The sequence below is a fragment of the Amblyomma mixtum genome, chromosome 3 (assembly GCF_055824585.1).
Source record: "Amblyomma mixtum isolate Tamu chromosome 3, ASM5582458v1, whole genome shotgun sequence".
Classification (NCBI taxonomy): Eukaryota; Metazoa; Arthropoda; class Arachnida; order Ixodida; family Ixodidae; genus Amblyomma; species Amblyomma mixtum.
The window spans coordinates 108,469,829-108,484,447 of NC_143014.1; the positions used below are offsets into that span (position 1 = coordinate 108,469,829).

Genomic DNA, 14,619 nt, shown 5'->3' on the forward strand with positions numbered 1-14,619 from the left:
CCGCGCCGCGGCGCTGTAATCTCCGTCGGGCGCGCTCTCCAAGAGTGCCCCGTGTGACGACAGGCGTCACCCTCACAGTTGCGCTGTCACGTAACACGCCTGATGAACTCGTATGTGCAGCGTTCCTCAGTTTTACCGCGGGCGCTCGCTACGAAAGAGGGCGCCTGTAAGTTCTGGCGTACCTGCGGGCGCCGTGTGGGCCCTCGCCGTGTGTGCATCGTGCATCGAGACGCGAACAACGAGTGTCATGGCAAGGTGCTTCCGCTCTGCCGTGCTGTCCTACCGCGTCGTTATTAGCAAGTCTGGGACCGCGGAGCGTTGAGATACGACGATTTGCAGTCGTATTGCGCTTTGCATGTATAGTTATGGCGAAACTGGGGCTTAAAATTCTAGTGCGAAAGCACTGATAGGCTCACTAACACAAACCAAGAATCTTGTCATTTAGACCGTTCTTGTGCCGTTGCCTAGCAATAGAAAGGCCATGTTAAGTTAAAAGGTAAAAAAAAGGCATAACACGCTGTTGTCTCCAAATTTGGCCCACGCACCCCCCAAATCTGACTTTGGCAGATTTGCACCAAAATCGCTGTCCAACCATAATTGATCGGGCCCAACACGATGATGACCTCCAAATTTTGGCCCTGGTCATTTCCAAAATTTGGCCCAGGCCACCCCCTAAATTTGATCTCGGGCGATTTGCACCAAAACCGATGTCCAAACATAACTGACCCTACACGACACGATGGCGTCCTCCAAATTTTGCCCGGGTCATTTACAAAAATTTGGCTCGGGCTATCCTCGAACTTTGATCTTAGGACTGAAATCGATGTCCAACTATAACTGAGCGTGCCTTACACGATGGCGACCTCCAAGTTTCGCCCGGGACATCGCCAAAATTTGACCTTGGCGATTTGGGAGTGCTTTCGCACAAAAATAAGTTAATACCCTGACATTTTTTTCACTCCATTTTAAGGCGAAAGCCTGGCTTACCACATTACGAGAAAATCTGGCGGCATCTATGGTACGGAGATGTTACAAAAAAAAAATTTCTGACGATTACGTTACTTCCTAATGCGAAATTTGAGCGCAGCTCATCAGTTGCTTCAGCTTTTCGATAGGTTGAGGCAAAGAATTCGAGTAAGACATGTATGTAGAATTACAGACAACTTGTTATTTTTGGCACATATTCCTTGTTCAAGAAACACTCCAGTAACAGTTCTTGATTGTCATGAAGGAAGCTTTGTGGTCGGAGAAATAGATGGATATATGCTCGACTTGCTGGCGAACCCAGTGGCGAACGGCGGCGGCTATGCGTTTCGGCTTGGGCGTGCGGAAGAAATGGCGCCAGGAGCGCGCGCAGCTAGAGCAGTGCGATGCCTCGGCTGTGGAGCTGGTTACGAGGGACAACGGCGACGCCGCGAAACGCAGGAACGGGCGCCAAAGAGCTGCTCTCTAAAAGAGAGTGTGACGGTCGGTAATGCCAACATCACCAGGAAAGTTGGTTTGGATGGTTTGGTTCAGGGTTTATGGGAGTTTAACATTCCAAACAGACTCGGGCTATGAGGGACGCCGTAGTGAAGGGCTCCGGCAATTCGACCACCCGGGGTTCTTTAACATGCACTGGCATCGCACAGTACATGGGCCTCTAGCATTCTGCTTCTATCGAAATGCGACGACTGCAGCTGAGACGGAACCTGAGTCTTTCGGGTCAGCAGCCGAGCGCCATAACCACTGAGCCACCGCAGCGACGCGGACTAGGATGGATTATGGCACATTGCTGTGGATTTAGGGTAAATTGTAGTAGGATGTGGTTGATTAAAAGTGGATTACGCAGGAATAAGTTGTGTTATGGGCGGAATGTGGCAGATTAAAGGGACACTGAGGAGAGCACTATGGATATATTTTTTATAGCAAAATCCGATAGTTCGGCATGTCATGGCTTTGTTGCCACTTGGCCGGCAGCGAAAAATGCATTTATTTCTAAGAAATTTGGATTCGAAGTTGAAAAGGTTTTTCCCGCCGCTGTGATTCAAACTTGGGATTCGGCTATGACGACAGAGGACTAAGTGACGTGAAATATGACGTGATGCAGACTCCGTGATTTCTGGCGGCCAGCAGTGCGGCCTAGCAGCAGCCGAAAAGAAAGCTACCGCCGGCCGCACGTTGAAGGCATCTATCGGCTATTGCGGCCGTCGCTACAGTCGCTTCGCTTACGTTTCCACCGGCGTTTTGCGAGCGTTACGATGGATCTCGTTCTCGAAGTCGCCAACGAAGTTCTCGCAAATAGACACCTTTAGCATACCGGGTACCTTGATACCGCTAGCGGAATACCGGGAGCCCGCCTAACGCCGGCGAGCAGGCGCTGATTGGTCCCGATGCTTCAGGCGAGCGCGTAGCTGCCCGGCACGTGGCGCCATCTGGCGACGTCAAGGAGATTTGCGCATGCATTGGCTGCGCCTCAGTGATTTGTGCTTCTCGTGTCCTAGCGTTGCTAGAACCATTGGTTCCAGCAACACTGTTTTGTTATATGACGTCATGACGCTTGTACTTGCGAGTTTGGCCTGTGGCGGCGATACCTGTATTTTGGTTCTTGCTCTTTTCTACGTTACAAGAGCTTTGTTGTCAGTATGAGTGGCGTTTTTGTAATCAGGAGCTGGTATTCTGTCGATACAAGCCAACTTCAATTTCTCCTCAGTGTCCCTTTAAGAGTGGATTACGAAGGATTAAGTTAAATTACCGTAGATTTTGTAAGTAGAGTGTAGAATACATGAATTCAAGTTGCAATACGCTAGATTAAGTTGGATTACAAAGTATTTAAATTGTTTTACATTGTATCAAGTTGCAGTAGGGTAGATTAAGTTGCTTTAAGGTAAATGGTGACGGATTCAGAGTGGATAACAATGAATTAGGTTGTAATCCACTCTTAATCCACCAGAATCCAACCTTATTCAACAGCAATATGACATTATACACCATGATCCAAATTTTCTGATGGTTTAGGGAGTGCCGATGACATCACGCTCTTTTTTATGCGAAGCATACTACTTTAGCTACCACTTCAGCCCTTCACCATGGTTATGCGCCTCCAAATCGCGTGATACATGACGTCACACCACGTGACACGATGACGTCACGACAGTGGAGAAACGGGGGCCCACCTCGCGCCGTCGCTGTGGTTGTGCGCCTCCGAATCACGTGATACATGACGTCACACCACGTGACACGATGACGTCACGACAGTGGAGAAACGGGGGCCCACCTCGCGCCGTCGTTGTGGTTGTGCGCCTCCAAATCACGTGACACGATGATGCCACACCACGTGACACGATGACGTCACGGCAGTGGAGAAACGGGGGCCCACCTCGCGCTGTCGCTGTGGTTGTGCGCCTCCAAGTCACGTGATACATGACGTCACACCACGTGACACGACGACGTCATGGCAGTGGAGAAACGGGGGCCCACCTCGCGCCGTCGCTGTGGTTGTGCGCCTCCAAATTACGCGACACGATGATGCTTCGCATTCTCCAGGCTTAACCAAGGTAAGCCTCAGCCATTTTTTTTTTCATACCATTTCCATACTATAGATGTCACCGGCTTTTATCCTAATGGGGCCAGTAAAGCTTTAGTTTTAAAACGGAATGAAAAAGATGTCTGGGGCTCAACTTCGTTAAACCTATTTTAGTGCAAAAGGATTCGTAAACCACCAAGCTCAAATTTTGGCAATGGCCCGGGCCTAATTTGGAGGTCATCACTGAGTCGGGCAGTCTCAATTATGGTTGGACATAGATATTGGTCCGGATCGGTAACATCAAATTTCGTGGATGGCTCGGGAAAATTTCGGAAATTACCCGGGCGAAATTCGGAGGTCGCCACCGTGTCGCACACGTAGGAAAATGCTTGGACATCGATTTTCGTTCAAATAGGCCGAGGTCAAATTTCGGGGATGCCCCGGGCCAAATTTAGGAAATGACCCAGGCCAAATTTTGGAGATAGCCATCGTGTTGGGCAGGGTGAATTATGATTGGACATCGATTTGTTGCAAATCTACCAAGATCAAATTTAGGCGGTGCCCGGAGCCAAATTTTGGAAATGACCAAGCTGGACCAAATTGTTAGGTCCCCATCGCGTTGGCACTGTCAATTATGGCTAAACATCGATTTTGGGGCAAATCTGCCAAGTTAAGATTGCGGAGGTGGACCGGGCCAAACTTTGAGGTGAGCATAATGTCGGGTACAGTTAAATATGATCGGACATCAACTTCAGTGCAAATCGCCTAAGATCAAATGGAGGGGGTGGTCCTGGTAAAATTTTGAAAATTACCAAGGCCAAAATTTCGAGGTCACCCTCGTGTTGGGCACGGTCAGTTATGGCTGGAAAGTGATTTTGGCTCAAATCTGGCAAGGTAAAATCTTGGAGGTGGGTGGTCCAAATTTTTGGGGTGGCCCGGGCCAAACTTTCAGGTCACCATCGTATTGTCGGCACTCAATTATGACTAGACAAATTTTGGTCCAAGTCTGCCAAGGTCAAATTTCGGGAGTGGCCTGGCCCAAATTGTGGGGCCTGCCCGTGCCAAATGTGGAGGTAACTGCTTGTTATCCTCTTTTTTCTTAGCTTTTAAGTTCACGTGGCCTTGCTGTTGCTAGGCAACGGCACATGAACAGTCAAGATTCTTGGTTGGTGTTAGTGAGCCTATTAGTGCTTTCGCCCTAAAATTTTAAACCCCACTTGGGCCAAAATTATACATGCCAAGCGCAATTTGAACAGACAAACAAATCCTCGCCATGCAAAGCGTCGTATCTCAACGCTCCGCGATCCCAGACTTGCTATAACGGCGCGGCAAGGCAGCACGGCAGAGCCATGACACTCGTTTTTCGCGCCTCGATGAACACACGGCGCCCGCAGAGACGCGCGAACTTACAGGCGCCGCCTTTCGTAGCGAGCACCAGCGACAAAAACAGACCAGGTGTGTTAGGTGACAGCGCAAGAGTGAGGGCGAAGGCTGTCGTCACATGGGGCACTCTCGCCGCGAGCGCCCGACGGAGATGGCATCGCCCCGGTGCGGCCCCGCAGCCTCTCCGCGCGTGTGTGGAGGTCGATCTGGATTATTACATCACTAATTCGATGCGTCGATGCTGTGTGTCAGAAGAACCAGAGAATTGTGCAGCCGGTGGCAATGACGCCAAGGTCGTTCCTTGACAAGCCGTGGTCACGAATCACATTAACTTTGCTGGCCCTTTGAAGAATCGTTATTGGCTGATTATAATGGTTTCCTAAAATGGATAGAAATAGTTCCGGTGGCGACGACATCGGCAGATGCGACAATTCCATGCTTGCGTACCGTGTTTGGTAACCATGGGTTGTGTGACGTGTTTGTGCCAGCATTCGCGAGTGCCAGTTTCAAGGACTTCCTTCTGTGCAATGCCATAAAGCGTGTGCTGACGCCACTGTATCACCCGGCATCAAATGGCGCTGTGGAGCGTGCAATGTATACTACCAAATCGATGCTGAAAAGGCAGTGAGTGGAAGCTTTGAATGTCAGCTAACCCGCATCATTCTCAACTTCAAATCAACGCCGCACGAGGCTACTTGGTGCCCTCCGGCTGAGTTGATGACGGCACGCAGACTGAAAGCAGCTTTGGTTCTACTGCATGCTGACATGAGGTCAACTGTCCTGGCAAGCAGCTGAAGTAAAAGGTTACGCATGACAAAACGCCCATCTGACGACGCTTGTGCAACTAGGGTATCCTGTCTATGCACGAATCTTTCCGGACGGTCCACCCTTGGTTCCAGCAACAGTTACTGCTGCACAATAGTACTGTGCAAACGAGCTAATCAAGTAAAAAAAGGAAAGAAAGCCTGCGAGAAGAAGCACCGAAAGAGATTGGTGAACTGTTGATTTGGCGTTGTCTGTATAAATCGCTATCATGCGGCATCGAGGAGACCGTATACTGTATCAATGACCGACTGCGCAAGCACGCCAGAGATATAGAAAACCACTCACGCAGAAACAACATTGTCACACATTGTGCTGAATGCAGACTGTGAGGCGTTTCTAAGAAGGACCACTATTATCGCCAAATATATAAAAAAGACCTCACGGCTTATTTCCGAGGCATAGAACATACACAACTTTGGTGACAGGTGCGTCAGCCAGCTGTCCGTGACTCTAATCACACAAGAACTTGCATTTTCCAATCAGTGACGCTATGACGCTTTCTGATTGCCCGATTGTTGATTCTGCCACACAGATGATTTCTTTTATTTCGTAGCACGCCATGTTTACTTTATGTTGCTGCCTTCCCTGCCGGAATAAATAATTTGGTTCGTAGTCAGCCGATGTGTCTGCCTTCTTCACTGTTAAGGTGAAGGTTGTGCAAACACGGGACGATCCACAACGAGGAGACACAGACACACACAGGCGCTACTAACAACTGGTTTATTCTTCGTAAGAACGCATACTTATACATCTGACCACGCATGCTGAAAAACGATCTGGAAACATAATAGTCATGCCAAAGGGTGTTAACGCAGACGCCAGCGCAAAAAAAAAAAAAATGAATTCAATTGCGTACAGAGATACAGACGTATCACTAATGCAGTCTTCTGTTTTTTCCTTTATCTAGAGGCGCGTGTACTGCGCAATGTCAGTGCACGTTAAAGAACCCCAGGTAGTCTAAATTTCCGGAGCCCTCCACTACGGCGTCTTTCATAGCCTGAGTCGGTTTGAGACGTTAAACACCATAAAGCATAAACCTTTATGTGGTAGGCTTCCAAGGCCAGCCGGGCGTGTTCGTTTTTGCTTTTGCCAAGAATGACAGCTTCGTCAAATTTCGGTACACAATTGCGGCAAGAATTCCGCCCTGTATGTTAGCACTGTTACGTCGTATCCGTCAAGCTATAGGCGTTCCGAGGACGGAAAGTGAACTTTCGAACTCGTGCTCAACAGCAGAACTGTCTATTTGTATGTTATTATATTGGTGAGGGTGTATGATGTGGGTCTGAATGGTTCAGGACTCTTGACAGATTCGATGCACCTCTCGGAAGCGTATTCCCAACTTATTTTAGAGCGCAGCTCTTCGGCGCCCATTCCTGCGTTCCACGTCGTAGTCGTCGTCGGCGTAACACGCCACCTGACAGGCGCCGTACTACTGCTTGCGACAGGTGGTGTGTTGGCAGGTAGTAGCAGAGCGAAACGCCACCTGCCCCGGCGACAGCGGAGGAATGGACAACTGGAAGGTGGCTGCCACGGGGAGATCTCGGAGGGCGGCTAGACGCGTAACACGCCACGTGCACTGCTGACAGGTGGCTTGTGAAGACCTGCGCTGAAATTTCGCATTGCCTAATATCGTAATTGTCTGTAAAATTTTTTTTAGTACAACGATGGCATTCAGGAAAAAAAAGTCACATTTTCCTAGCGGCTCCGATTTTGGCTACTTCTCAGTGACCAATTCAAAAGGTACAATGTAACGTGAAGGCATATGTAAAATACGAATAAATACAAACGATCAATTTCATTACCAGATTTTTACTTTCATTTTCTTTTAAGTGAAAATAGTCGTGCGTAAGCGCGTACAAGTTATTTAAACGCACATAAATTTATTTACTTCCTTGTTAGCTTGACCAAAAATCGAAGGTTGAGCCAGTCTTTTCTTTTTTGATATCGGTTGCCTGCTCTTCGTGATACTACTAGATTGCTGCCGTAGTCTTTATTCTGGAAAACTGTTGTTTTTGGTTCGTGAGAACAGCCGCCGCGCCACCTCAGTGGTTATGGTGCTTGGCTGCTGACCCGGAAGGCGCGGGTTCGATCCCGGCCGCGACAGTCACATTTCGATGGAGCCGAAATAACAGTCGCCCCTGTGCTGTACGATGTCAGAGCACTTTAAGGACCCCCCAGGTGGTATGAATTACCCGAAGCCCTTCACTACGGCGTCCCTCATAGCCTTAGTCGGTTGGGGAATGTTAAACCCCGTTGACCACACCATTTCTTTAAAAAGTCAGCGAAAATATCAGATTGCTCATATGTGGCTTTCTGTTTCCAAACGCTATCATGTTTTCCCTTCAAGTAATTCAGGGACTGGCTGGTAAAATCTTAGACTAGGACAAATATACTCGGTTGCTTTTTTTTTTGCCATAGATGTTCGTTTATTAGCAGTAACAATGCGAGTAGCAGACGCTTTCTCTGAAGTCTACCTGTCTAGGTTGTTCGAGTCTAGCGCCATCTGTGGCACGAAAGGCGAGTATTTATTCGTGTGTGGCTTAGAGAATTCCGCTAGATGGCAGCCAAGTGTTCCCAGCGGGAGATTTAAAACTCTCCATCACAATTCCACAAAGGGGTGTCAAAGTCAATTATTCTGCATAAGGCCACGCCTAGTATAATAAGCAGCAAAGCCCAGAACACAACCGTTCACCTTTATTCAATTAACGGAAGTTTGTGGTAGATGAACAGATGAATTATCTAATAGCGTCGAGCTGATAGCATCAAGGGTTTTGAACGTTCGCCTTTGTGTGGTTGTCATATGGAAGAGCATCAAGATGACTGAAACTATTACGGCTGATTTTTTTTCTTAATCTGACTACCTATACTCGCTTATTATCATCAGCAGGCAGGTGGCGTTCACTCTAGGACAAATTCCTCTCCAGTGATCTCCAATATGACCTCCGCTACGCCAGCCTCGTACGCTCTCTCGCCATGTCTTCAGTGAATTCCTCCCTGTAGTCGGTTAAGTAGTGCTTCCGCTTTATGCTTACGGTTTGTTCACCCGCGCAACTATTCGGCTGGCAGAAACAGCTAGTGCGGCCACTGGGGCTGGATATAAATTTCGCAAACGAGGTATACGAACCGATCAGGACCCACGTCTGAATACAAGGATGAGAGCGCTTACATCTTTTTTAACCCCATCTCAATTCTGTACATTTCCGGGCGGAAAAGCTTTGTCGCAAGCTTTTCACCAATTCCATTTTTTTCGCTGGCGTTTCTATAGTTTATCAGGGGTTTAAAATTAAAAAAATAAACATGAAATAAAACATACTCTTTGGAAACGTTGGTGAAAACTTTAGTCAACTGATATTTTATCGTAAGTAATATTGAATATAATTTTGACTATTCTAAGTTGCTTCAGAACTGTACCCGACTAAGCTGTACAAATCGACGCGGCCACACCGTGTATATATATATATATATATATATATATATATATATATATACATACATGGTCTGTTCTGAAAGTAGTAGGACTCATTTTTTTTAAACAAAATTTATTCGAGAGAATAGTACAAACGATTACAATTTTTCAAGGTAGCACCCTTCCGCACCTACACGCTGCTGCCAATGAGTTTTACAGTTTTCGTACGCCTCCAGGAACGCCTGGACCTGAATGCTGTTTAGCTCCCTCGTCACGGCCTTTTGAAGCACCTCTACCGATCCGTGATGTTTCCCCTCGAGCATCGATTTTATTCTCGGGAATAGAAAAAAGTCTGGCGGGGCCAAGTAGAGGCTGTAGGGGGGCTGAGGCAGCGTTAACGCCTTGTGCTGGGCAAAAAATCGGGGTCCTCATTCACATGATGAAGAAGATCCTACCGGTTGGCCTTTTCCTCCTCTGACAACGCTCCCGGCACCAACTTCGCGCACGCTTTCCTCATGGATAAGTTTTCTGTCACGATCTCAAAAACTTGGGTTTGAGGAAAGCTCAAGTTATCAGCAATCATTCTGATACTCATTCTACGATCACTGTTAAGTAAACGTTTCACTCGCTACACATTTTCGTTCGTCATGCTGGTCGAAGGGCGCCTGGAGCGGTCGTCTTCCTCCACTCTTTCCTTACCTTCTCGGAAAAGCTTGTGCCACTCAAAAAACACCTGATCTACCCATGGAAGCGTCACTGTAGGCCTCCTTAATCATGTTGTGAGTCTCTTTGCCCGTTTTACCAAGATTTACTCAAAATTTGATCGCGTATCGCTGATCCAGTAAACGCTCGACGATTCTGCGTGACGAGACGTTTCGACAGGGGTTCACAGTAAAAGCGACCTCCTCTCTTCAACGGCCAAGAGCCGACTGCCGATTTTCCCCAGCATTCCCCATATCCCCCTTCAACGATCCTGCACGCGCAGACCACCTCTCGTCCGCCCGTTCGCTCAGGAAAAAACCAGCCCTACTACTTTCAGAACAGACCCTGTATATTCTAAGTTGCTTCAGAACTGTACCCGACTAAGCTGTACAAATCGACGCGGCCACACCGTGTGTGTGTGTGTGTGTGTGTATATATATATATATATATATATATATATATATATATATATATATATATATAGCACAATAAGGTAAACGTACTTGGTTGCTAGTTTAAAATAAGATGCGAAATTGAGAAACGCTTCGTTTATTGGGAGTCGACGTTTCGGACAGAGCCTGTCCTTTTTCAAGACTCAAAAAAAGGACAGGCTCTGTCCGAAACGTCGACTCCCAATAAACTAAGCGTTTCTCAATTTCGCATCTTATATATATATATATATATATATATATATATATATATATATATATATATATATAATCTTCTTCAGGAGTGATGTTACATTGTTAATGCATCCCCTTTTATAGGGGTGGGCACAGAACAGGTAAGTGGGAAACACAAAGCACATAGCAGAAAAATACGTATAAAAAATTATTAGAGGCAGTGCGACCCACACAAAAAAAAGAGAGAGAGAGTGCGAGGAACAGGTACTCAGAAAGAAAATACAACGTCCAGATGCGGCTTCTGCTTTGTTAAGCACCACAGGCTTGCTTATATATATATATATATATATATATATATATATATATATATATGGGGGGAGGGTGTTCAAGGGTGGTTAACGAAGCTGTAAGTTTGAATACAAATAAAAAGATAGCAAAATTTGCATTATTACGTCTGATAGATTATTATGTCTCATAGATCTCCCACTTTATATAGGGCACTTAAGCTTTGAATGCAGTCATAGTCACCCACTGCACAATTTGTAAAGGCGACATGTTCAGTTCATTTTGCGCTCCAAGCTCACAGCTAGCGTATATATATTACTTGTTATTTAACAGAGAGATGTGTTTTGCTCAGAGGGGCAACCTTCCTTCAAGGAGCGGTGTATTTATTTACTGCATTTTGAAGTAAAAAAAAGCCAGCAAGCTGAAGAATAACGATAGCAGAAATAACGAATAAGGATGGAAGAAATGGAACGATGGATAATAACGACGGAAGGCAAGAAAAGGTATGTCGCTTTCGAGTCGCGAAACAATCTTTGGTAACGCTTCCTCATATAATGGAATCTTTATTCGCCAAATCCCTCCGATGGTAGACAATTTTATTTCTTATCTTCGAAAGGCTTGTGTATCAGCTTAATAGCCATTGTAGTTGTAGTCCGCATGGTACCTTGGAGCTCGGGTGTAGTAGTAGTACGGTGTCTGTGTGCGGAAGAATACTAGAGCTTTACCGTGGGACTTGTGGTGGTGCTTGTGATGGTCTTTAAAGTGCTTATTTAGTTTCTTGAAGTCCTTGTCGAGCTTCTTGAACCATTTGGAGATGTCGTCGTGGTGGTGATGATGTCCCTTACACTTCTCTTTCTTGGGAACCTCTTCGACGATAACCTTGGCAGGCTCGGAGACGACTACCGCGGGCACCTCCTTGACGACTACCTTGGGCTCCTCCTTGACTACAACCTTCTTCTCTTCTTCCACAACTGTGTTGTAGGCGACCGGCTTCGTCTCCTTGACGTAACCGTCCTTGAGCTTCTCGTCCCCTCGGCCCCACTGGAAGCCGCCCGAGTTAGTTGGCCAGTTGAACAAGTTCGGCGGCGGAGCCTGCCGCTGCGGATGCGGTTGCGGCTGCTTGGGTGAAGGGTGGTGGCTGTCCTTCCTGGCGTGGCCACCATGGTGCTGCTGCGGGGAGTTGTAGGTGTACCACGGCCTCCAGAAGCCGTACTCTGGCTGCTTTGGTGCTGCCGGCCTCTTAACGACCACAACAGCCGGCTTGGCAGCCACCGGCTTGCCCACTGGGTGGACGCCCTTGGAAACAGCAGGCTTTACCCCTGCTTTTCCGTCAGCAGCTGCTAGTGCTGTGAGGGGAGCATGGAAACTATTTAACACTTGGCGTGATATGTACAAGGCTGTGCGCAGAGCGCTATGTGAGTAATGTTTACGCCATTTGAAGGGAATAATAACTCCAGGTAGGGGGTTAGGCGTGACGCACGCTCACGCACACGGCCGTGGTCATGGACGATCACGGGGTGCTGCGCTTGTAACACGGGACGCCTGCCTTATTTAGCTATACGACCGACACCACCGACGTGTGCACTGGCGACGACAACAGCGATGACATGATTTCACCGAGCATCACGCATACAGCTGACGTAAAAATAATTTTTGGTCCTGATCTGAATATCAAAGATGTCAGTCAAGCGTCGTCGCCGTCTGAAGACGTTCTAAAAGCCGAGAACAAAAAGCACAAAAGATGTTATAACTCCTTTGCCGACGTAAGTGCAAGCCCGGTATAGAGGAAAATTAAAATAAATTGAGAAGCGTCCCGCTAAGTCCCGCTACGCTAAGTCACCATGATCTATCGCAGCTTCCACGAGCCGAATTGGTGTGCTGGTAACTTTTCCCATTTTTGGTATCTTCGGCACAGAAAACGTCACACTGTATGTCCCCTTTTTATGGGGGTGGCGAAAAGTGTCACCTAGCCATTGATTGCTAGCACACATAATCCTTGGATTACTGCGAATTTCCTTCTTTCCATTTTTAAACTGCTCTGTTGACCTTCTGCACCAGTCCAGTAATCGGCTCTTATTTGTTTCTGCTTTTGGAAAACTGAGCGTATCCTGGCTGTTCTGAAACACGAGTTCCTCTGATTCCTGCGGCGGCATCGTGCTCTGCTGGTTGGAGGGCCTTACAGTGGATATGAGCATGTTATATCTTTTCTTTATTTTGCATGTGGCAATTTCAAATGTCATCTCTGGTGTCAAATTTTTGCCGGTAACCTTTCGACCTCAAGCGGTTAGTTGTAGCCTCTAAAATTAGATAACCGCGTTTTGTAAAGTAAAAAAAAAAAGTTTTTCCTTGTAGAGTTCCAAATTCTACTTTTCCCACATTTTCTTTTGGCATTAAGTATTTTATGAAGATCGTACTTTCTGTTTCAAAGTTGTCTCACTATCGGTTGCATCCTTTTGACATTTGTGTTTATTAGAAAGCCATCTAGTTCTTTTCCTCTATGTAGTATTAGTACTGAATCAGTAAAAGCACCCGAAAATTTGTGCCACCTATCGCTTCTCATTAATTTTCTTCATCCGCTCTTCATACTGCACCTTAAGCCGCCGCGGTGACTCAGTGGTTATGGCGCTCGGCTGCTGGCCCGAAAGATGCGGGTTCGACCCCGGCCGCGCGGTCTAATTTCGATGGAAGTGAAATTCTAGAGGCTCGTGTACTGTGAGATATCAGTGCCCGTTAAAAAAAACCAAAGGTGGCCGAAATTTCCGAAGCCCTTCTCTATGGCGTTCCACCTAACCTGAGTCGCTTTGGGACGTTAAACGTCGTAAGCCATAAACCATACTGCACTTCAATATTTGCCTCACGCACTTCGAACGTTGACCACCCCATATCACCTTGAGCATATCTATTAGTAGTGCTTCCATATGCCCCCAATGCAAGTCTAGCAACGGTCCTCTGCTTTATTCAAAGCACAGGAATTGTGGCAGATCCCAAGCACACCACAGAATTTTAAAACGTCAAGTGTGGCCCCATTGCGCTTTTCCAGATCCTCCTAATAACTTCATATTTGTTATATCCGCATAGCACGCGATTATTCATGACAGCTGCGTTTATTTTGCTATCTTTATAAATTTCCTTCTTATCTATCTATAAATATCTTTATATATTTCTTTCCTATGGTCTCGCATGTAGTCCTTGTCTTCATTTATCCAAGTGCAGGTAGCCAAGTTTTGTAGCCTGATGGTGCCAGGCTCACCAATATACACCATGACTCACGGTTTTTCCGCGCTTAAAATTTAGGGCCAGAACCTCCACCCCTTTTCCGTTAATGTCTGCCAATTCTTGAATGCCTGTTGGGCTGTCTGCAAGAAGAACAATTATCATATGCGTATACTGATACCGGTAATCGACTTGTCTCCATTTCGGCCTTTCGCCGCCACAACACATTAAACCCTAATATGCTTATTTCTTACTTCAGTGTAATCTCCCTAATATTCCTGATGTAGTCGTCCACAAATAGAAGTGGCGGTAAAGAACATTCGTGCCTAAATCCCCTTTTTACCGCGACTCTTGCTGCCCCCTCTATTTCTTTGCCAGTTTACTACTACGTTCATCTCCTTGTGGACTTCTTTTATTAAACATTTTTGTTTCACTCCTCGCACCATTTTTTGCCAAAATTTTCCATAATCGGGCGTGGTGCGCCGCAATCGCTGCGCCCTCTCTTTGTTAAAATTTTGCTCAGTCTGTACCCGTATGCGCGCAGCGTGCAAGGCTGATACAACACAGCTCCTATCTACATTCCTCACTGAAAGACACTGCAAAGTAAACGTATAAAACTTACCCAACACCGTCGCGAGCACGAAAACGGCAGCGTAAGTAGAAGCCATGCTGCGCAT

At 46.8% G+C, this 14,619-nt stretch overlaps 1 protein-coding gene across 1 annotated transcript; it reads right to left on the reverse strand.

Annotated features, from left to right (window-relative positions):
- Positions 1-11,359: 11,359 nt before the first annotated feature.
- Positions 11,360-14,619, reverse strand: LOC149351310 (uncharacterized). The gene is made up of 2 exons (XM_089577010.1): positions 14,565-14,619; positions 11,360-12,075 (listed from the first exon to the last, which is right to left on the reverse strand). Exons 1-2 carry the CDS (start codon positions 14,617-14,619, stop codon positions 11,360-11,362), a joined length of 771 nt encoding a protein of 256 aa, XP_089433136.1.